This window comes from Mastigoproctus giganteus, chromosome 12, assembly GCF_048544385.1.
Source record: "Mastigoproctus giganteus isolate SK-2022 chromosome 12, ASM4854438v1, whole genome shotgun sequence".
Lineage (NCBI taxonomy): Eukaryota > Metazoa > Arthropoda > Arachnida > Uropygi > Thelyphonidae > Mastigoproctus > Mastigoproctus giganteus.
In genome coordinates, this window is record NC_143586.1 from 44431509 (window position 1) to 44456149 (window position 24641).

Genomic DNA, 24641 nt, shown 5'->3' on the forward strand with positions numbered 1-24641 from the left:
GTGGGGATATTTCCATTACTTTGGAAAGAACAGAGGTCAGGGCAATGGTATGATAATTGGAAGGGAGGGATTTTTCATCTTTTTTTAAGAACTGGCTGGATATAAGCAAATATTCATACAGAAGGAAATACATCAGTGGAATAAGAAAGTGTAAAAAGGTGACACAAAACAGTAGCACAAGTTTCGGGAACAAGTGGAGAAATGCCATGTGACATGTAGCTGTATATTTAATTATTATCTTATTCAAATTCTAAATAAACTTTCACTAACCTAGATCACCCTTTAGTGTTTTTATTCTTCATAATTATCTGCAATGCATTTTTGAAAACAATACAACAAAATGTTATAAATTTCTCAGTAGTATCTACAGGCATGACAATGGATGAATCTTGGAGTTCTCTGTTTAACTCTGAAATGAAACACCACTTAAAGTGGAAATTAATTCCCATCACCAAAAAGTATTTTGTCAAGTGGTTTGAAATTAATAAATGATGACTCTTACATCAATTCATTTCACTCATTACTAAACACACATTTGATTTCTATCGCTTACCTTTTCAGATATTTCTACTGCCAATGTTAGTCCAAATCACACTGCCAATAGAAATATCTTAATGTTGCATGTGTATGGGTTTTAAGGCACTGGATGTTTGTTCTCTACTGCTATCAAAAATAGCACTCATCATGTGGCAATTTCTGATTTTCCTGGTGAGAAATTTTCACTACTACAATGAATTGTATAATGATGATAACTATGCAAGGAGAAAGCAACTGAAAAAATGAACTTACTACATTTTTTTTTCAACACAGCATTATGGGTGTGTACTTTGTAGTTTGGCAATGCCTACCTGTTTTTCTCTAAAAGAGAACGAGCACTGGTTCTGAGTTTCACTGATAACTGATGAATAGCTGATATTACTAGGTTATCTAAAGCCTATAATAAAGAAAGAGAAATGTTAGAAATGGGAGGAAGGAAATTTCACTTTATTTCAAAATAAATTACTATAGTGAAGATACAAATATGTTCATTTAATGATCTCATTATTAAATTTTTTTTAAAACCACTTTCTTGCAGATAAAAAATACCATAACTTATTCTTTTCCCTTAGTATACACATGTGAACCGAAGAGAAATACTGCTAAATACTATAAAACTGAACTCTAAAAATTTATTACATTGTTAAAGCTATTTCTAAATATGTTTATCCATGATCTTATTCTCAAGTTCAGCATCTAAAAAAAAGACACATCATATAATATTTGATGTATGATTAACATCTTTAAAAATATATTTATTGAATTCTGGTTAGGATAAACTTGATACCTCTAGATGAGGAATCAAATTTATATTAACCAGAATTAAATAAATGCATTTTTAATTAAATAAATGAGGCACACGAACACTATCGGTTGACTTATAAGATTTTTACAGGTCAAGCATTTGAATAAGTAATTACAAAGTATGTAATATGTATGCTACTTCAAGATCTAGATAAACTAGGTAGATGGGATAAGAAATGGCAACTGAAGTTTAACATAAAAAAATGCAAGGCACTGCATTTAGTTAGCAGTAATCCTGGAGTAACATGTCATTTGGGTAGTACCAAACTCAAGGTATCTGATAAGGAAAAAGACCTATAGGTAATTACAGTCTGATGTGAAGTTCTCTGAACAGTTTAGGCAGGCTGCTAGAACAACTCTGTGGGATTCTATCAATGATATACAGTAAAGCCTCACTTATTGGACACCTATTATCAGATACCTCTAAATAATGGCAGAGTACATGCTTTCTTACAGAGTACAATTAAAAAATCCTCTCAACAATGGATGTAGTAGTAGTAGTAGTGGCATGTGATACAAGAAAGCAAGCATAAGACCTCATGCAGCATCAGCCAAAAAAAACAAAAAGAAAAAAAAAAAAATCCCCTCTAAATATTTGTCCAGTTCCTCCTAAAATTTATTTAACCTATCAACTTCCACAATGACAGATGGAAGTTTGTTCCAGCAATTAACCACCCACTGGCTAAAGGCAAATTTCTGCACATCTATTCGACATCTGACCTTCCTCAATTTATACCCCCTTAGGGTCGTAATCTGAAAAGTGGAAGAATCCCATCAGAATTCAGCGTGCTCAAGCCATTCAAGGCCTTATACACCTCAATCAGATCACCTCGCAGATGCCTAGTCACCAGCTGCTGCAATTTGCAGAATTTAAGCCTCTCCTGGTAAGAGGATCCCTTCATTCCCTTCACCAATCTTGTTGCCCTTCTCTGTACACGCTCAAGCAAATCTACATCCTTCCTAAAATGAGGCCTCCAGACCTGCACGCAGTACTCAAGGTTTGGCCTGACTATTGCCTTATACAGAGGGACAATCACCTCCTTTTCCCCGCTAACAAAATTCCTGTATATCATTGACAACACCCCATGACCTACCCTGGCAGCCTGTCTGCATTTCTCAGAAAACTTCATATCTGACTGCACAATTACTCCAAGGTCTTTTTCATTTTCTACCACCTTAAGTGTAGTACCACAGTTGGTACGTTTCTCTGGGGTTACTTCTACCCATATGCAGTACTTTGCATTTTTCAATGTTAAACTTCAGTTGCCACTTCTCAGCCCATCTGCTCAAATTTTCTAGATCCTGTTGCAGTAACACACTGCCATTACTGTCATTAACAACCTTGCCAACCTTTCTATCATCTGCAAACTTCAATACTTAGCCTGATATACCTTCATCAATATCATTGATAAATATACAAAACAACAGTGGACCCAACACCGAACCCTGTGGGACTCCACTAATAACATTAGTCCATGAAGAGCAGCACCCATTGATTACCACCCTATGTCTTCTCCCACTCAACCATCCTTTTATCCATTGTAGCAACTTACCCTTAATACCATTCTGCTCCAATTTGTACAGTAGTCTTCCATGTGCAACAGTGTCAAAAGCTTCCCTGAAATCCAAGTATATGACATCAAAATTATTTTTTGCATCCAGTTCCTTTGTAACCACATCATAATAACCAATCAAATTTGTCAGACAAGACTTTCCCTTAATAAACCCATACTGTGTCTGAATTATTGCTGCAGTCTTGTCTAGATGCTCCTGCAATGCATCTTTAACCAGTGACTCCATTATTTTACCCTGAACAGAAGTTAAACTAACTGGTCTGTAATTACTCGTGTCACCTTTCGATCCCCCTTTGTGAATTGGGGATACATTTGCACATCTCCAGTTCGTGGGGACCTCCCCTGAGTCCAAGGATGCCCTCATAATTATGGCTAAGGGTTTGCTTAGTTGCTTTGCCGCCTCCTTTAATATAACTGGATAGATCCATCCACTCCAGGTGCCTTTCTCATGTTTAACTTCAACAATTTCTCCTCCACTTTGTTCTCAGTTATTACAAAATCATTAAGCACCCTGCTAAATTTGATAACCTTCTGCCATTTTCAAACCTTAATAACTCCTCATGTGTGAATGTAGATGCAAAATACTCATTCAGTTTGTTTGCTATCTGAGCTGGATCATCAACAGCCAGACCATCAATATCAAGTGGACCAATCAGATTCATCCCCTTCCTTTTAGAGTTTATATAAGTAAAGAAATGCTTGCTGTTTTTCTTAGCATCCTTTGCCAAAGATTTCTCGTAATCTGCCTTCGTCTGCCTAACCTCCTTTGTGACTTGTTTACAGACTAGCTTATATATATCGTAGGCTTCTGTGTTCATAGTTTATATGCATCCATGCATTTTTATTCTCTGCCACGAATCTCATTAGTTCATTTGACAACCATTTAGGCCTAAACCTTGAACAATATTTCTTAATAGGTATGAAATGTTTAGTAGCTTCCACTATTATGGGATACACTTAAATAGAAAGGGTGCAAGAATATTTGCTGGTGCTATCGAGGCACTGTTAGGTGGGTCGGAAAACTGCTAGCTTGGGGGGGATTCAAGACTAAAAGGTTAAAATTACCTGCAGGCAGAGGTGAAGGTGATTCTTGCACAACTTCTATAAGAATAAGTAGCGACCTGGAGCGAGGGATGCTGGGGGTTTCAGGGACTGATGACAGTCATTGTGAAACAGGTGGGTATATGGGATGTGTTAGGGTAACTAATAATAAGGATAGGTACATGTATACATGCATGTATACCAATGCTAAAAGTATTTGTAAATAAATTTGAAGAATTTGAAGTGTTGGTCAAGACATCAAAGGGGGTTATTGTTGGGATAGCAGAGACATGGTGTCACACAGATATAAGGAATGCAGAAATGGAATTTGGGGAGTACAATGCGTACAGGAAGGATAGACAGGATAGGAAGGGAGGAGGTGTTATGCTGTTAATTAAGAAAAACATAAAATCAAAAGAAGTGCATCCAGTTGATATAGATGAACAGTGCACTGTTCAGTCAGTTTGGTGTGGCATAAGCACTGCAAAAGCAAAAATAAGAATAGGAGTGTGTTATAGGCCTAATGACTCGAAAGAGTACAATGAACAATTGTACAGAGAAATAGGGTGGGCTAGTAAATCAGAATGTCTTATAATGAGAGATTTTAACTTACCAGATATTGACTGGAATTTGTGGGTTGGTCACTCACACACTAGTAAGACTTTTGTGAATTTATTGGATGATTGTCTTCTGCAGCAGCATGTTCGAGACACAACCAGACAGGGTAATATTCTTGATCTGGTTATCAGCAGTGATCATTCGTGTATTAAGAATTTGCAGATAAAGGAACCACTAAGTGACAGTGATCACAGTGTACCGATGTGGGATTTACCTAAAGATATAATTACCATCAGGGGTAAAGGAAAGGGTTTTTGCTTCCGTAAACGTGAGTACAGTGGTCTCAGACAGTTTTTAAATTCTGTACCGTGGGATCAACTGACAATGTTACCAACAGTAAATTCTAAGTGGGAAGCATTCAAGAAATTAATGGTGGATGCTAGGCAAAGGAGGTTAGGCAGGCAAAGGCAGATTATGAGAAATCTTCGGCAAAAAAATGCTAAGAAAAATAGCAAGGATTTCTTTACTTATATAAACTCTAAAAGGAAGGGGATGAATCTGATTGGTCCACTTGATATCGATGGTTCAACTGTTGATGATCCAGCTCAGATAGCAAACAAACTGAATGAGTATTTTGCATCTACATTCACACATGAGGAGTTATTAAGGTTTGAAAATGGCAGAAGGTTATCAAATTGTAGCAGGGTGCTTAATGATTTTGTAATATCTGAGAGCAAAGTGGAGGAGAAATTGTTGAAGTTAAACATAAGAAAGGCACCTGGGATAGAGGGGATCTATCTAGTTATATTAAAGGAGGCGGCAAAGCAACTAAGCAAACCCTTAGCCATAATTATGAGAGCATCCTTGGACTCAGGGGAGGTCCCCACACACTGGAGATGTGCAAATAGATCCCCAATTCACAAAGGGGGATCGAAGGGTGACACGAGTAATTACAGACCAGTTAGTTTAACTTCTGTTCCGGGTAAAATAATGGAGTCATTGGTTAAAGATGCATTGCAGGATCATCTAGACAACACTGCAGCAATAATTTAGACACAGCATGGGTTTGTTAAGGGAAAGTATTATCTAACAAATTTGATAGGATATTATGATGTGGTTACAAAGGAACTGGATGCAAAGAATAATTTTGATATCATATATTTGGATTTCAGGAAAGCTTTTGACACTGTTGCGCATGGGAGACTATTGTACAAACTGGAGCAGAATGGTATTAAGGGTAAGTTGCTACAATGGATAAAAGGATGGTTGAGTGGGAGAAGACAGAGGGTGGTAATTAATGGGTGCTGCTCTTCATGGACTAATGTCATTAGTGGAGTCCCACAGGGTTTCGTGTTGGGTCCTCTGTTGTTTTGTATATTTATCAATGATATTGATGAAGGTAAATCAGGCTTAGTGTCAAGTTTGCAGATGATAGAAAGGTTGGCAGAGTTGTTAATGACAGTAATGGCAGTGTGCTACTGCAAAAGGATGTAGATAATTTGGGCAGATGGGCTAAGAAGTGGCAACTGAAGTTTAACCTTGACAAATGCAAAGAACTGCATATGGGTAGAAGTAACCCCAGAGAAATGTACCAACTGTGTGGTACTACACTTAAGGTGGTAGAAAATGAAAAAGACCTGGGAGGATTTGTGCAGTCAGATATGAAGTTTTCTGAGGAATGCAGACAGGCTGCCAGGGCAGGTCATGAGGTTTTGTCAATGATATATAGGAATTTTGCTAGTAGGGAAATGGAGGTGATTATCCCTTTGTATTAAGGCAATGGTCAGGCCACACATTGAGTACTACATACAGGTCTGGAGGCCTCATTTTAGGAAAGATGTAGATTTGCTTGAGCGTGTACAGAGAAGGGCAACCAGATTGGTGAGGGGAATGAAGGGATCCTCTTACTAAGAGAGGCTTAAGTTCTGAAAATTGCAGCAGCTGGAGACTAGGCACCTGCACAGTGATCTGATTGACTGTAGTACCACACAGTTGGTACATGTATAAGGCCTTGAATGGATATAGCACGCTGAATTCTGATGGGATCCTTCCACTTGTTCAGATTACGAACTTAAGGGGGCATAAATTCAAATTAAGAAAAGACAGATATAGAATAGATGTGTGGAAATTTGCCTTTAGCCAGTGGGTGGTTAATTGCTGGACAAACAAACTTCCATCTGTCGTGGAAGTTGATAGGTTAAATAAATTTAAGGAGGAACTGGACAGGCATTTGGAGGGAATGGTGTGATTTTTTTTTTTTTTTTTTTTTTTTTGGCTGATGCTGCATAAGCTCATACGCATGCTTTCTTGCATCACATGCCACTACTACTACTACTACTATTAATTCCTTGAATGCTTCCCACTTAGAATGTGCTGTTGGTAACATCATCAGTTGGTCCCACTGTACAGAATTTAAAAACTGTCTGAGACCACTATAGTCACCTTTATGAAAGCAAAAACCCCTTCCTTTACCCCTGATGGTAATTATATCTTTAAGTAAATCCCACATCAGTACATTGTGATCACTGCCATCTAATGGTTCCTTTATCTGCAAATTCTTAATACACGAATGATAACTGCTGATAACCAGATAAAGAGTATTACCCTCTCTGGTTGCCTCTCGAACATGCTGCTGCAGAAAACAATCATCCAATAAATCCACAAAAGTCTTACTAGTGTGCGAATGACCAACCCATAAGTTCCAGTCTATATCTGGGAAGTTAAAATCCCCCATTATAAGACATTCTGATTTACTAGCCCACTCTATTTCTCTGTACAATTGTTCATTGTACTCATTCGAGTCATGCCACTACTACTACTATTAATTCCTTGAATGCTTCCCACTTAGAATGTGCTGTTGGTAACATCATCAGTTGGTCCCACTGTACAGAATTTAAAAACTGTCTGAGACCACTATAGTCACCTTTATGAAAGCAAAAACCCCTTCCTTTACCCCTGATGGTAATTATATCTTTAAGTAAATCCCACATCAGTACATTGTGATCACTGCCATCTAATGGTTCCTTTATCTGCAAATTCTTAATACACGAATGATAACTGCTGATAACCAGATAAAGAGTATTACCCTCTCTGGTTGCCTCTCGAACATGCTGCTGCAGAAAACAATCATCCAATAAATCCACAAAAGTCTTACTAGTGTGCGAATGACCAACCCATAAGTTCCAGTCTATATCTGGGAAGTTAAAATCCCCCATTATAAGACATTCTGATTTACTAGCCCACTCTATTTCTCTGTACAATTGTTCATTGTACTCATTCGAGTCATTAGGCCTATAACACACTCCTACTTTTATTTTTGCTTTTGCAGTGCTTATGTCACACCAAACTGACTCAACAGTGCACTGTTCATCTACATCAACTGGATGCACTTCTTTTGATTTTATGTTTTTCTTAATTAACACAATAACACCTCCTCCCTTCCTATCCTGTCTATCCTTTCTGTACACATTGTACTCCCCAAATTGCAGTTCTGCATTCCTTATATCTGTGTGACATCACATCTCTGCTATCCCAACAATGTATACACTGCAAAGCTGAAAATTAGAATTACACAAAGAAAGTTGTAATCCTGCAAATCCTGAACAATTGTAGATTTAACAGGCAATACAGTAAAAAGGCAGATGTTCTTGGAATCTGATTTTCTGAGAGCATAACTGGAATTACTTAAAAATATGAACTGTCCGCACTACTGGTTTCCTTGCTTATGTTTAGGATAAATGATTCAGCTGTATTTTATTTTCCCATTTGTACTTGCCTAAAATGATTAATGATACAGTTGTTTCTTACTCATTATAAAAATTTAAATGTTAGTAACACTCAAGTTCAGACATTAAAATTAGATATATTTTTTAAAGATTACTTAAATAACTTAAAATATTAAATTAATTTTTATTTTTAATCAATTATAACAATTTATTTAATTACATTAAATAAATTGTTCCCCTCCCCAAGGGTTCAGTGCTAGGCCATTGTTTTCAGTATTTATCAATGATACTGATAAATGAATATTAGGCTTAATGTTTATGTTTTTAACATCTCCAGGTCAGATCAGCAGCTTGCCTTCTCTTTTATTATTAGTTAATTGTTGATAAGAATTTTCAAATGGAAAACTGCATGTTTGTTAAATTTTTTTTTTTAATGACAGCTTCTGATGATATAAAATTTTTAAAGAAATATTACTCAAAACATTTATTATTTTTGTTACCGGTTATTACAAAATATTACCATAACATAAACAAAAAATATATTTTTAAAAGGACACTAACAATAAAGCATGATCACTTACGCTTATTTCTCTTTTACTATGTTGTCCTCTATCTTTATGGAGATCACAACTTTTACTATCACCACCCTTAAAGAAAAATTATATATTAAAAAATAAAACTGCATTAACGTTAGTGATAAGTAAATGTAAAAGTCTCTCTATGAGACAGGATAGTAAAGCTGATTAGATGAAATATTAGTCCAAAATTCATTGTTTTAATCAATTGTATAAAAACTATTTTAGAGTGGTAAATTTTGTCCAATAATCAAAGCACAGGCTAAGAAGGAATGATCTGCTGTTTTTTTGAATAGGATGCAAGGCAGAATAAGCACTCAGAAATTCTATGCTGTATAAGAATTTATGTTTTATTATTGCAATTATTATGTTTTAAATTAAAACAACTTAACTTAAAAATGTAGTTTAAAAGAAGAATCTTCAAATTATTACTAATTCAAAATTAAAGGAAATGGATGCATAAAAATTTGGTCTTGCACAATCTGCCAATTATCTGCTGGTTCACAATGCAAAATGTTCATTCCTAAACCTAAATTATGTTAAAATAGATACAAGCTCCTTACATTTTAGAAACCAATTCTTATAAATAAATACATAGAAGCTGAAATGTCAGGAGATCATTTCTTAGTAAAACTGAGATTAAAGGTGAGTAAAGTCCTCAAAAGGGATCAGTACTGGAACCATTGTTGTTTCTAATTTACTTCAGTGATATCAATGGAAGAATGCATGGCATGATGTCAAAATTTGCAGATGATATCAAGATTGGTACTGTAGTTAATAATTAGTGCCAAACAGTGCTCTTTAGGATGCTTAGATACACTTCATGGATGGCCAAAAAAGTGGCAGATATGTTTTAATGCAGCAAAATGCAAGGTCCTATCACTTTGGGAAATAGCAACACCAAAATAACTTATATACTAAGTGGGACCAAATTAAAGACGGCAGAGGAATAAAGGGATTTGGGAATTATGATATGGTGGGATGGAGTTCCCTGAGCAGTGTAGACAGACAGAAAGACCCACAGTGTCCTATTGATGACTTGTAGAACATTTGCTTGCAACGATAAGGTGGTCACAATCCCACTGTATAAACCAATTGCAAGATTGCACTTGGAATACTGTTTTCAAGTATGAAGTCCATGACTACAAAATATCACTGAGCATCCAAAGAGGGTCCAGAGATGGGCGACACAACTGGTGAGATTGAAAAAAGGGTGTCCATATGATGAAAGACATCAAATATGTGGGCTACAGAGCTTAGTAACTATGCACCTTTGAGAACACAATTGTGGTGCACAAGGCACTGAGAGGAGAAAGAAAAATGAACGAGAGTGAAATATTCACTGTTATAAATGATTATAGGAATAAGAGCCATAAATTAAAATTAAGGGGTGGGAATGGATTTAGATTGCACTGCAGGAAGTTTTCTTTTAGCAAGTGAGTTATTAATTACTGGAATAAGTTACCTCTATGATGTGATTGAGATACTACCTATTTGTCACTCTCCTCACGCTGGAGAGAGTCAAATAGGTAGTTTATTTTATTATTTTTTAATCCCATCAGTACTGAGTGTGCACATCCTTCCAGAAATGAGGTCTCCAGACTTGTATGCCATACACAAGATGTGCCCGCCTTAAACAATGGAATAATCACCTCCTTATACCTGCTAGCAAAGTTTCTGTATATCATTGACAAAATCCCGTGAGCTGTTCTGGCAGCATGTCTTAACTGCTCAGAGAATTTCATGTCTGACTTTCATGTTAGCCCAGGTCTTTTCCATTCTGCACTACCCTGAGTGTAGTGCCACACAGTTCATAAGCTATGATAGGTGCAACAGGACCAAGGTATGTCTGCCAGGGGCAAAGATTGATGACATTGTAGAGCAGATATCTTTTAAGGGCACAAAAGGTGATATTGTTGTATACGTTGGTATTAATCATATTCAAAGCAGGAGACTGGCAGAATTACTTAACAAGTACAGGTCACTGTTGAAAAAAAAAGCCGTGAATTAGGATTGAATTTGAAAGTGTCTGCAATTCTGCACAGACATGATAGGAGGGAGTATATGATGAAAGCTTTGTCAATCAATTCAGCCCTGGAGAGATTGTGCACGGCTTAAGGGGTAGAATTTTTCTCAGCCTGGACTGTGCTTGTTAATAGGAGAGACTGCTTCTACAGGGATGGGATACACTTAAATAGAAAGGGTGCAAGAATATTTGCTGATGCTATCGAGGCAGTGTTAGGTGGTTCAGAAAACTGCTAGCTTGGGGGATACATGGACTAATAGATTAACAGTAGCCGCTGGCAGAGGTGAAAGTGATTCTTGCACTGCTTCTATTGGAATGAGTAGCAGCTTGGAAAACAAGATGCAGGGATTTCAGAGACTGCTGGGAGTCAGTGCGGTACAAGGAAACACGTGGGTTGTGTTAGGGCAGCTAAGAATAGGAACAGTTGCACTACACTGTATACCAATACTTGCATGTATACCAATGCCAGGAGTTTGGTAAATAAATTTGATGAATTTGAGGTGTTGGTCAAAACATCAAAGGCAGATATCGTTGGGATATCAGAGACGTTGTGTCACACAGATATAGGGAATGCAGAACTGGAATTTGGGGAGTACAATGTGTACAGGAAGCATAGACAGGATAGGAAGGGGTTAGGCTAGTAGTTAAGAAACACATAAAATCCAAGGAAGTTCAGCCAGTCTACATTGCTGGACAGTGCAGTGTTGAGTCAGTTTGGTGTGACATAAGCACTGAGAAATCAAAATTGAGAGTAGGAGTGTGTTATAGGCCTAATGACTATAATCATCAGAGTCATTAGGCCTAAAATCATCAGAGTCATTAGGCCTAAAATCATCAGAGTCATTATAGGCCTAATGACTCTGATGATTATAATAAAAAACTGTACAGGGAAATACAGTGGGCCAGTAAATCAGAGTGTCTTATAATGGGGGATTTTAATTTCCCAGATATTGACTGGAATTTGTGGGTTGGTCACTAACACACTAGCAAGGCTTTTGTGGATTTATTGGATGATTGTTTTCTACATCAGCATGTTTGGGAGGCAACGAGAGGGAGTAATACTCTTGATCTCATTATCAGTAGTGATTCTTCATGCATTAAGAATCTGCAGATAAAGGAACCACTAGGTGGCAGTGATCACATTGTGCTGAAGTGGGATTTACTCAAAGAGGTAACTACCATCAGGGGTAAAGGGAAGGGTTTATGCTTTCGTAAAGGCGACTACGATGGTCTGAGACAGTATTTAAATTCTATACAGTGGGATCAAGTGATGTTACCAACAGCAAATTCAAAATAGGAAGCATTGAAAGAACTTATCTTGGAAGCTACTAGGCTTTACATACCAACTAAGAAATATTGTTCAAGGTTTAGGCCTAAATGGATGTCAGATGAACTAATGAGACATATGGCAGAGAAGAAAAATGCATGGGATACATATAAATTAATGGGTGACATGGAAGCCTATGATAGATATAGGGTGGTCTGTAACCAAGTCACAAAGAAGGTTAGGCAGGCAAAGGAAGATTATGAGAAATCCTTGGCAAAGGATGCAAAGAAAAACAGAAAACAATTCTTTAACTACGTAAACTCTAGAAGGAAGGGGATGAATCAGATTGGTTCACTGGATATCGATGGGTCAACTGTTGATCCTGCTCAGGTGGCTAACAAACTAAATGAGTATTTTGCATCTACATTCACACATGAGGATTTAGTTATTCAGGGAGGAGAATGCCAGAGGTGAACTAAACTCTGGAAGTGAGCTAGATGATTTTGTAATAACCGAGAAGAAAAATTGGTGAAGATAGACATAAAAAAGGCACCGGGGGTGGATGGGATCTATCCAGTTATATTAAAGGAGGCAGCAAAGGAAGTAAGCATACCCTTAGCCCTAATCATGAGAGCTTCCTTGGACTCAGGGGAGGTACCCATGGACTGTAGGCATGCAAACGTGACCCAATTCACAAAGGAGGATCAAAGGGTGACACAAGTAATTATAGACCTGTTAGTTTAACTTCTGTTCCAGGAAAATTAATGGAGGCACTGGTTAAAGAAGCACTGCAGGATCATCTAGACAAGACTTCAGTTATAGCTCAGACACAGCATGGTTTTGTTAAGGGAAAATCTTGCCTGACCAATTTTATTGGATACTATGATTTGGTCACAAAGGAACTGGGTGCAGAGAATAACTTTGATATCATATATTTAGATCTTAGAAAGACTTTTGATACTGTTGCACATGGAAGACTTCTGCACAAATTGGAGCAGTGTGGCATTGGAGGCAAATTGTTGCTATGGATAAAGGGATGGTTGCATGGGAGAAGACGAGACTCGTAATCAATGGACATTGCTCTTCATGGACTAATGTTATTAGTGGAGTCCCTCAGGGTTCAGTGTTGGATCCATTGTTGTTTTTTGTATTTATAAATGATATTGATGATGGTATATCAGGCTTAATGTCCAAGTTTGCAGACGATACAAAGGTTGGCAGGGTTGTTAAGGACACTACTGACAGTTTGCTGCTGCAACAGGATCTAGAAAGGTTGAGCAGATGGGCTGAGAGGTGGCAAATGAAGTTTAACACTGACAAATGTAAAGTACTACATATGGGAAACAGTAACCCCAGAGTAATGTATCAACTGTGTGGTACTGCACTGACAGTGGTAGAGAACGAAAAGGACTTTGATTTGGATTTTATTGACGCATTAGCAACTAAGGCTATAATGCGCCAAATCCAGGTCATATATAAAAAGTTAAACATTCAGTGACCTAATTAGTTAGGCCACCATGTCGAGATATAACATAGATATAAATGGTATAAAAGTAAAAAATATATCAACAAAGAAATAACAATACAATCTAAATTTTAAATACGAGTAAAAACATTTACTGATTTTAAATAGCTAAAAACAGCAGACACATTGTCATTGTCAGATAAAATCTGACTGAGTGTATAAGGCTCCGCCAGATGACTAAAAGCTGTAAAATAAAAATCAAGTTCGTGTCTAAAACGTGGACACTCAGTTAAAATGTGACGTATACTTAAATAGGTGTCACAGTTCTCAAACATAGGAGAGTCATCTGCCCTCAGCAGAAAGTAAGATGTGTAAGATGACTGTGTCCTATGCGAAGATGAGCTAAAACAACTTTGTCTCTGCGATTCCTGTGCAGACTAGACTGCCAATGTCAGATTACAGGCTTTATCTGATAGAGCTTGTTTGTGACTTGCTCATGCCAAGATTGTTGCCACTGGGACAGTAATTTAGTGTGTATTAGCTGCCTGTAGTCTGTATAGGGGACTAACAGGCAATAAGTGTTGTGGGGTTCTGGTGACCTGGCCGCAGCATCTGCAAGTTCATTTCCCCCTATCCCAATGTGGCTTGGAATCCAGCAGAAACGAATGTCAAAAGAATACTCAGACAGAGAGTGTAGCATTTGCTGAATCTGGGTCACAAATGGATGAGGATTATACCTTATACCTGATAAAGACTGCAGTGTACTTAGAGAGTCAGTGTACACCATACTCCTTTAATACCTATGGGTTTTAATGTGGTCCAAGGCTAACTCTATAGCATACAAGTCAGCTGTATATATTCTGCATTATTGGGGAATCTTTCCAGATATAGAACGACCTGGAAAGATAGCAGCAGATCCAACAGACAACTCTGACTTTGAGCCACCAATGAAGACAGGCAAGAAGTCAGGATATTCGGCTCGTTGGGCAGCGTAGAGTTGGTGGTAGACAGAAGATGGAATTATGGACTTACCCCAATTTTTAAGGGAGAAGTCGCATGATGGTAAGCAAGCATGCCAGGGTGGAAGTGGTTGCCTTGGTGACTGGGCAACATTGTCTACCATGATGTCGAGTTCTCTGAGTAGCTCTTGGACACAGATACCAAAAGGCCAGTTGGCAGTCTGACGAGTGTTATATAGGTTTTCCCATCGTGGCTTGAAAATGGATGTCCACGTAGGGTTGTCTGGCAGGGATTTTAATTTAAATGTATATTTTAAAGACAATTGCTTTTGTCGAAATGACAGTGGTGGTTCAGTTGCTTCAACATATAAACTCTGGACAGGGGATGTTCTAAATGCTCCAGTAGCAATACGGATGGCTTGGTGGTGAACTGGGTCCAGCCATCTAAGTACGCTGTTTCTAGCCGATGAGTACACTTGGGACCCATAGTCTAGTTTTGATCGGACAAGAGCACGATAGAGGCTGAGTAAAGTGGAGAGGTCTGCTCCCCATTTATTGGAGGAAATATAGCATAGGAGATTCAACCCTCTTGTGCACTTTGTCCGCAGTTGACGAATATAAGGTAAAATTGTCAACTTCTTGTCGAAAATGAGCCCCAAGAATTTTGTCTCGGGTGCTACTGGAATGATGTCTTGTCTGAGTTTAAGTTCTGGTTCAGGGTGAAGGTTTCGTTTGCGACAAAAATGTACATAGACCGTCTTCTGTGGCAAGAACCTAAAACCATTAGTCACCTCCCAAGAGTTGACGTGGTCTATGGAATGCTGCAATTGTCTTTCAATGACCCTCATATTTTACGACTGAAAAAAGATGCTAAAGTCATCTACAAAGAGGGCACTCTTTACGGTTGGAGGAAGTTGTTCAGTTATAGAGTTAACTTTGATAGCAAAAATCGTAACGCTTAAAACTATCCTTGTGGAACTCCCTCTTCTTGGCAGAATACCTGGGAGAGGGTGGATCCTACACGAACTTGGAAAGACCGGTCTGTAAGGAAGTTTTTAATAAAGAGGGCAATGTGTTCCCTAAGACCAAGGTTATATGTCTTTTAAAATTCTATATCTCCAAGCCGTGTCATACGCTTTTTTCCATATCAAAGAAAACCGACACCTGGTGCTCACGTTTCAGGAAAGCATCACGTATAGATGTTTCCAAGAGGATTAAATGGTCAAGTGTTGACCTGTTCCTTCAGAAGCCACACCGTATATTGGAAAGGAGGTCGTTAGCTTCTAAATACCACAAAATACGAGCACTGACCATTCTTTCCAGGATCTTGCATAAGCAGCTCGTCAGAGCGATAGGACGGTAATTTTTTGGTATTTTTGGATCCTTTCATGGTTTCGGGAAGGGAAGGCCGGTTGCCATATGCCATGAGTCCGGAAATGTCTCTTCAATATAGATTCTATTATAGAGACAGAGCAAACGATCCATGGATTCCAATGAAAGGTGTTTAATCATCTCATAATGGATGTCGTCTGGCCCAACAGCACTCGCCTTGGATAGTGAGAGTGCTGCTTTCAGCTCCCACTGTGTAAAGGGCTGATTGTATTCCTTGCAATTGTTAGAGGACAGCTTCAGGTGATGTTTTTCTGACCTTTGTTTGATCGCGAGGAACTCTGGGGGGTATGATGTTTCTGAACACACTTTAGCGAATGTCTTCCTGAGAGTATTTGCAATTGCAGTTAGATCTGCAATCGTACATCCATTATGTTCCAGGATCGATGAGGGGTGTGAGGTGTATTTTCCGAACTTTGTCCCAGATGGCTTTGGGATTGGCAGCCTGTGTAAGGGAAGATGAAAATTTGATCCAAGATTCCTTTTGGCTTTGACATCTAATGTACCGTGCTTTGGCATGTGCACGTTTAAAGACTATTAAATTATCTGTGGTGGGGTAACGACGAAATATTCCCCATCTTTGTTTTGAGCCTTCCCAGCTGCTGTGCATTCCCATTCCACCATGGTTTTGGAAAACGTGGAAAGCGGGACGATGTCCTTGAAATTGCAACTGCTGCTACCTGGACTATACTTTCTGTGATGTGTTTTACTGACTCATTAATTGGCTCCTGGCCGACTATAGTGGTATTGAATGTGGCCAGATGACGAAGGGCATTCCAGTCAGTGTGATCGATCTTCCAACATGGTATCCTCGACTGGTGACATTGTCTCCCATTTGAAATGGTGGATAACACGGGGAAGTGATCACTACTATAAAGGTTTTCTTCAACCTCCCATGTACTCAGAGGCAGGAGGGAAGGGGAACAGATGGAAAAATCAATGGCAGTAAATGTACGGGTAGCCATGTGGAAAAAGGTGTTAGATCCCACATTTAGAAGGGCCAGATCATTGTTTTCAAGCAATCGCTCGATAATCCGACCTCTTCTATTGATGTCAGAACTATCCCACAGCAGATTATGCCCATTGAAATCCCCTAATAATAGAAAAGGGGTGGCAGTTGCTTAATGAGATCATCAAGGTCTGCCTGGGAGGTGTCGTTCCCAGGTGGCAAATAAAGCGGAAGTTGATAGCCTACTGTAAGATGAACTGCTACAGCCTCTAGATTAGTGGTAAGAAGCACAGCTTGAAAGGGGTTGTGGTTACCCACAAGGATAGCGACTCCTCCGTGGAGTGTCCATCCCCAGCTCTGTCTCTGTGAATAACTGAGCAGTTACGTAAGTAAGGATCCTCATTTGCCTTTAAATATGTCTCCTGTAAGCAAAAGCAAGTTGGTTCATGCTAACTCAGGAGAGCCTTGATGTCATCTCTATTTCTACGAAATCCACGGCAATTCCATTGGAGAAATTTAAATGTACCCATTATTTTGATTTATTGGGTCCATCTGGTGGCTTCCAAAGGGCTGAGGGCTTCATTTTCTCAGTCCTGGGTTTATCTCTCTTTGGAAAGACTGGACATTGGCCTGTATCCATTTCTTCTTCTTTTGTAAAGAGTTCCAGGACAGACTTGTCCTGTACCTCCTTATCTTCGACATCCATTGTCTCTTGGATTGTGGATGCCTGTTCCCCTTTCTTCGGAGTTTCTTTAGCACTCTGTTTTGGATGTGGTGGAGCACTAGGAGGTACGGATATAGCAGTGGCGGCTGACTGTAATTTTTGGGTGGGCTTTTGGGAACTTAATAAATAGCGCGCAATGGGGGTAAATGACTCCCTTGGTGGAATACTCATATCAGTCTGAGTATCAGTGGTACTTTTCCCAGAAGCTTTCTGGGTGTATGAGGGCTTGGCGCTATTTATAGGTTGGATGCGTTTTCTGGCCTCCCGATAGATGTTTAGCTCTGTTTTGAGTTTTTGAATTTCCTCCTCATCTTTCCACTCCTGGCATGCTCGAGAGTATGCAGGGTGTTCTCCTTGGCAGTTAATACAACTTGGCTTAGAAGCTAAACATTACTTGCTCTCGTGGTCTTTAGCACCACAGCGAGCAGAGGTGCCACGACAAGCTGTTTGAGAGTAGCCATACTTTTGGCATTTAAAACACCTCAGGGGGTTCAGGATATAAATCCTCACTGGGCAGTTCAAATAGCCTGCTTTTATGGAACTTGGAGGCCGTGGGGTGTTGAACATTACAATGAGAACTCGGGTAGGGACGAGAGTCCCATCCTTCTGCATCGATATTCTTTTGACAGCCGTCACTCCTTGGTCTTTAAGTTCAGAGCAGATCTCTTCTTCAGAAACACGAAGAAGGTCCCACTCTGATATGACACCGCGTGAGAAATTCAAGGCTTTATGGGGAGTAACGATGATGGGTAATCCCCAAACGATGTGGCTTTCAGTAGTTGTTGTGCATGTTTTTGGCTTGCAGCCTCAACTAAAATGTGTCCAGAATATAGCCTTTTGACAGATTTTGGAGATCCTGTCAACCCTTCTAATCCTTTCTGGATGAAAAAGGGTGACATTTTTCATCCTTTCATCCTTTCATCCAGAAAGGACTTTCATCCTTTCTGGATGAAAAAGGGTGAAAGGCATGGTGAGGCATCCAGTGATGATAAAAAAGCAGCTGAGGCCTTTAAAATTGAATTCCAAGAATTTGTTCATCAGGAGAGTTATCTTCCCCAGCAGGTTTTTAATGTTGATGAAACCAGCCTCTTCTGGAAGAAAATGCCCAGGAGAACGTACATCACTAAGGATGAGGCTAGTAAGCCTATATAATTTCCATAGGCTTAATTTCCATAAGCCTATCTTTCCTATGAAAGATAGGCTTATGCCTATGGAAATTATAAGCTGAACCCTTTGCTAGTGTATCACTCTTAACACTCCCAGAGTATTTAAACAACAAAAAGTCAATAAATGCATGCTGGGAGTGTTTTAGCACAGTGACAGGAAGGCCTGGGTTACAAGATATATCTTCAATGAATGGATGCTTTAAGTTTTCTCTCCTTCAGTGAAGAGTTATCTTTAGAAAAATAAGCTTCCTATGAAGGCACTGCTCCTGCTGGATAATGCACCAGGTTGTGATCCCAACCTTGTTCAATCTCTTGAGGCACAATTTAACTTTGTTTAAGTAAAATTTTTGCCACCCAAAACCGCTCCTCTTCTTCAACCAATGGACATGATTGCAAACTTCAAAAATATATATACCAAGAAAATGTTCCAAGTTGCTTTGCAGCAACCTCTAGTGAAAATTCTGTCACCCTCAAAGCATTTTGGAGGTTGAAATTCAACGTACTGGACTGTGTGAGGCTGATTGTAAGTGCTTGGAATGATGTTTCCACCAGGTGCTTAAGTTCAGCCTGGAAAAATATCTGACCTTTAATCATCCATATCTTTGACAGATTGGAAGATGATGGTGCTTTAACAAATGATATTGTCACTCTTCGTAAATCAGTGGGTCTGGAGGTTGACGAAGAGGATGTGGAGGACCTTATTGATGCTCATGGGCATGAACTAATGACAGAGGAGCTTTGTGAAAACCAACTATAGGAGAAGTTTGTACCTGGGTGAAAAGATCCTGGGATATCAAGATTGAGATCGTTGTCAAGTCATTTAAGAAGTGTGGCATTTCAAATGCCATAGATGGAACTGAGGAGGAGGCAATATATGAAGACTGATTTGTAATCAGACACAGATGAGGACAAGCTAATGGATGGGAGTTTTGACAGTGATGAGGAGTTGTATGAATAAAACTTGAGTTCAATAACTTGATGTAATACATTTTTTTTTCAAATTTTGGTCCCCAAAATTAAGGTGCGTCTTATACATGGAGAAATTCGATAATCCTCAAGGGTCATTATTTCCTGCTGTTTTCACCAACAGTTTTCAGCAGTCAATTTCTGTTTAGCGATAGGCGGACATACTTGTTATAAAGACTTTGATAGTCTTTCTTTAATCGAATAACTTCCAAGGCACATTCCCTACATTTGCTCTTCTCAAATTGTTTCCTAGCCTTATTAATCTATTCTTTTCAATAGAATAAGCTGAGGTGTTCACCGCTTAACTAGTCTATGTTTTGTCTGTTTCCTTGTCACAGCAGCTACACACAAAAAAAAAAACCAAACTATTATTTTTAGGCCACCCCAATAATTAAATTTATCTGATGTGCTGTGTCTTATGTGTGTTAATTGCATGTGTTCTATGGTCAATTTGTCTGTTTTGCTGGACGAAAAACCCCAGATTCTGGGGGGAAAACCTTGCTATCTACGCCCGAGACCAAATAACTCAGCAACAGAGTGAAAAAAGCCCATTAAAGTTCTTTGCGTTATCGATGGATTCGAACCCGGGCCTCTCCACCCAGTGTGGGGAGGATGGTGACAATACCACTGTGTAACCGGCACCACAGTAATAATACATTATGCCACCGTAATATATTATTACGGTGGTGACGGTCTAACCCACACACACACAGCAGCTACAGAGTTCAGTTCAGTGTTCAACGCGTTGAGGGTCAAACGGTACTAGGGTTTCTCCCATCATCACTTTTTTTTATTTTTATTTTTATTTTTATTTATTTTTTTTTTCTTTTGCACCACGGGAAAATCTAAATATATATATATTTTTTTTCTCTCTCTCTCTCTCCTCTGGAGTGGGCCCGTAGAGGAATCTGGCCCACCTTTTGGCAACATCAGGTGGATCAGAGTCTTGTATTGAGACAGTACGTGTTTAGCTGAGACTGGCCCACCTTCCCGTGGTGTGGACGTGTACCCAGAATCATCTGTCCAGGTGACTGATGCTTCTGGGTAGCCAAGTGGCCAGAACAGAACAACAGAACACACACATAATACACACAAACCGACGTCACACACATATCTGGCCCATTTGTAGTGATACTGATCTTCACAGAGATACGAGGCGGATTTGAACTAACATTCTAGGAGCCGCCCCTTACAAAAACACATGTCCCATCATCACGAGTTTACATTGTCATGTGATACAGTACATTGTAAATGCCAGAGATTTAAGAGTGTATGGATATTGCATGGTGTAGTGTTGTGTACCATTGTTCATCTGGTCATTTAGCCGCTGAGTCCTTAATGGGACCCAACGTTGCACACACTTCACCTCGTGGAGGCAGACCAGGTACACCAGCACATAATTTGAACTCTGGCAGGCCCTGCCACCTAATTTCCTGGGATTTCAATGGAAAGGGGAGACAAAGACCAATAGATTGACAGTAGCCACTGGCAGAGGTGAAAGAGATTCTTGCACTGCTTCTATTAGAATGAGCAGAAGCCTGAAAAACAAGATGCATGATATTTCAGAGACTGCTGGGAGCCATTGCGGTACAAGTAAACACATGGGTTGTGTTAGGGTAGCTAAGAATAGAAACAGGTGCATGTATACTTGCGTGTACACCAATGCTAGGAGTTTAGTAAATAAATTTGATGAATTTGAGGTATTGCTCAAAACATCAAAGGCAGATATTGTTGGGATATCAGAGACGTGGTGTCACACAGATATAAGGGATGCAGAACTGCAATTTGGGGAGTACAACGTCTACAGAAAGGATAGACAGGATAGGAAGGGGGGAACGGTTATGCTATTAGTTAAGAAACACATAAAAACCAAGGAAGTGAAGCCAGTCGACATCGCTGGACAGTGCAGTGTTGAGTCAGTTTGGCGTGACATAAGCATTGGGAGATCAAAATTGAGAGTAGGAGTGTGCTATAGGCCTAATGACTCTGATGAGTATAATAAGAAACTGTACAGGGAAATAGAGTGGGCCAGTAAATCAGAGAGTCTTATAATGGGAGATTTTAATTTCCCAGATATTGACTGGAATTTGGGGGCTGGTCACTCACACACTAGCAGGGCTTTTGTGGATTTATTGGATGATTATTTTCTACATCAGCATGTTCAGGAGGCAACTAGCGGGAGTAATACTGTTGATTTGATTATCAGCAGTGATTCTTCATGCATTAAGAATCTGCAGATAAATGAACCACTAGGTGGCAGTGATCACAGTGTGCTGAAGTGGGATTTACTCAAAGAGGTAACTACCATTACGGGTAAAGAGAAGGGTTATTGCTTCCGTAAAGGCGACTACGATGGACTGAGACAGTATTTAAATTCTATACAGTGGGACCAACTGATGATGTTACCAACATCATCAGTTGGAAGCTTGGAAGCTACTAGGCTTTACATACCAACCAAGAAATATTGTTCAAGGTTTAGGCCAAAATGGATGTCAGATGAACTAATGAGGCATATGGCAGAGAAGAAAAATGCATGGGATACTTACAAATTAACACATGACACAGAAGCCTATGATAGATACAAGTTGATATGCAACCAAGTTACAAAGGAGGTTAGGCAGGCGAAGGCAGATTACGAGAAATCCTTGGCAAGGGATGCAAAGAAAAACAGCAAAGAGTTCTTTACTTATGTAAACTCTAGAAGGAAGGGGATGAATCAGATTGGTCCACTTGATATTGATGGGTCAACTGTTGATGATCCTGCTCAGGTAGCTAACAAACTAAATGAATATTTTGCTTCGACATTCACACATGAGGAGTTATTCAGCGAGGGGAATGCCAGAGGTGTATTCAACTCTAGCAGTAAGCTACAGAATCTTGAAATATCTGAGAGTAAGGTGGAAGAGAGGTTGTTGAAGATAAACACAAGAAAGGCACCCGGGGTGGATGGGATCTATCCAGTTATATTAAAGGCGGCAGCAAAGGAAGTAAGCAAACCCTTAGCCATAATTACGAGAACTTCCTTGGACTCAGGAAAGGTACCCATAGACTGGAAATGTGCAAATGTGACCCCAATTCACAAAGGAGGATCAAAGGCTGACACAAGTAATTATAGACCTGTGAGCTTAACTTCTGTTCTAGGAAAATTAATGGAGGCACTTGTTAAAGAAGCACTGCAGGATCATATAGACAAGACTTCAGTTATAGCTGGGACACAGCATGGTTTTGATAAGGGGAAGTCTTGCCTGACCAATTTGATTGGATACTATGATGCAGTCACAAAAGAACTGGATGCAGGGAATAGCTTTGATATTATATACTTGGATCTTAGAAAGGCTTTTTACTGTTGCACATGGAAGACTGCTACACATATTGGAGCAGTGTGACATTGGAGGCAAATTGCTGCTATGGATAAAGGGATGGTAGAGGGGGAGAAGACAGAGAGTGGTAATCAATGGACACTGCTCATCGTGGTCTAATGTTATTAGTGGAGTCCCTCAGGGCTCAGTGTTGGGTATATTATTGTTTTCTGTATTTATAAATGATATTGATGATGGTATATCAAGTTTAATGTCCAAGTTTGCAGACGATACAAAGGTAGGCAGGGTTGTCAAGGACACTACTGACATTATGCTGCTGCAACAGGATCTGGAAAGGTTGAGCAGATGGGCTGAGAGGTGGCAAATGAAGTTTAACATTGACAAATGTAAAAGTACTACACATGGGAAACAGCATCCCCAGAGCAACGTATCAACTCTGTGGTACTACACTGACAGTGGTAGAGAATGAAAAGGACTTGGGGGTGGTTGTGCAGGCAGATATGAAGTTCTCTCAGCAATGCAGACGGGCTGCAAGAGTAGCTCATGGAGTATTGTCAATGATATACAGGAATTTTTCCAGCAGGGATAAGGAAGTGATTATTCCCTTGTATAAGGCAATGGTCAGGCCACACCTAGAGTACTGTATACAGGTCTGGAGGCCTCATTTCAAGAAGGATGTAGAGCTGCTGGAACGAGTACAGAGAAGGGCAACAAGATTAGTGAATGGAACAAAGGGGTGCTCTTATGAAGAAAGGCTTAAGTTTTGCAAATTACAGTGTCTGGAGACTAGGCACTAGCGAGGTGATCTGATAGAGGTGTATAAAGCCTTGAATGGTTTGAGCATGCTCAATGCTGATGGGATTCTTCCTCTAGCTCAGAATAATCACCTGAGAGGACATAAATTCAAATTGAGGAAAGACAGATGTAGGATAGACGTGCGGAAATTTGCCTTTAGCCAGCGGGTGGTTGGTTGGTGGAACAGACTTCCATCCCTTGTCGTGGAAGTTGATAGCCCAAATAAGTTTAAGGCTCAGCTGGACAGGTATTTTGAACGAACAGAGGGGTGAAGTGGAAGTGGTTTTTTTTTTTTTTTTTTTTTTTTGGCTGATGCTGCATAAGCTTGCTTTCTTGCATCAAATGCCTCTACTAATGCTAATGCTAATGCTAATTTTCCCGAGTGCCTGCTCTCCGGTGGAATGGAGAATGAGGAAAAGTGGTGTCACAGATGGTGGTCTCTCCTCAGTTCTGGGCCTTTTTGAGCTGCAGTTATCGGTATCTTCCGATCAGTTAGGTAGGGGCCTTGTTGGGGCTCCAGAAGAAATAGAATTTAAATTACTCATATGAGTAAGATAAAAATTTCAGATGCCCTAAGTACCTCACCCACCACGGGTCCCTACGAGGGGACATCCACTTGTGAACTAGCAGATACTGCATACACGAATGGGACGCCAAGTTCGATTAGGAGCACCATACCCACATATCCAATAAGCCTTGATCCCGTCCCAGGACCAAAGGGAGGGAGACTTATTGGAATGCAGTTGACCCAAGTAGCAAGAACCACCCACTGATTGATCCCAGTCGGGCCGGTCTGGGACC

General features: G+C 39.6%; 1 protein-coding gene across 1 annotated transcript in view; it reads right to left on the reverse strand.

Annotated features, from left to right (window-relative positions):
* Positions 1–682: 682 nt before the first annotated feature.
* Positions 683–24641, reverse strand: part of LOC150077000 (uncharacterized) — a 132117-nt gene continuing 108158 nt past the window's right edge. The window contains exons 11-13 of the mRNA XM_090385753.1: positions 8821–8886; positions 849–934; positions 683–752 (exon numbers count right to left, since the gene is read on the reverse strand). Of these exons, the coding sequence (XP_090241879.1) occupies positions 683–752; positions 849–934; positions 8821–8886 (222 nt within the window). The remainder of the gene's footprint in view (positions 753–848; positions 935–8820; positions 8887–24641) is intronic.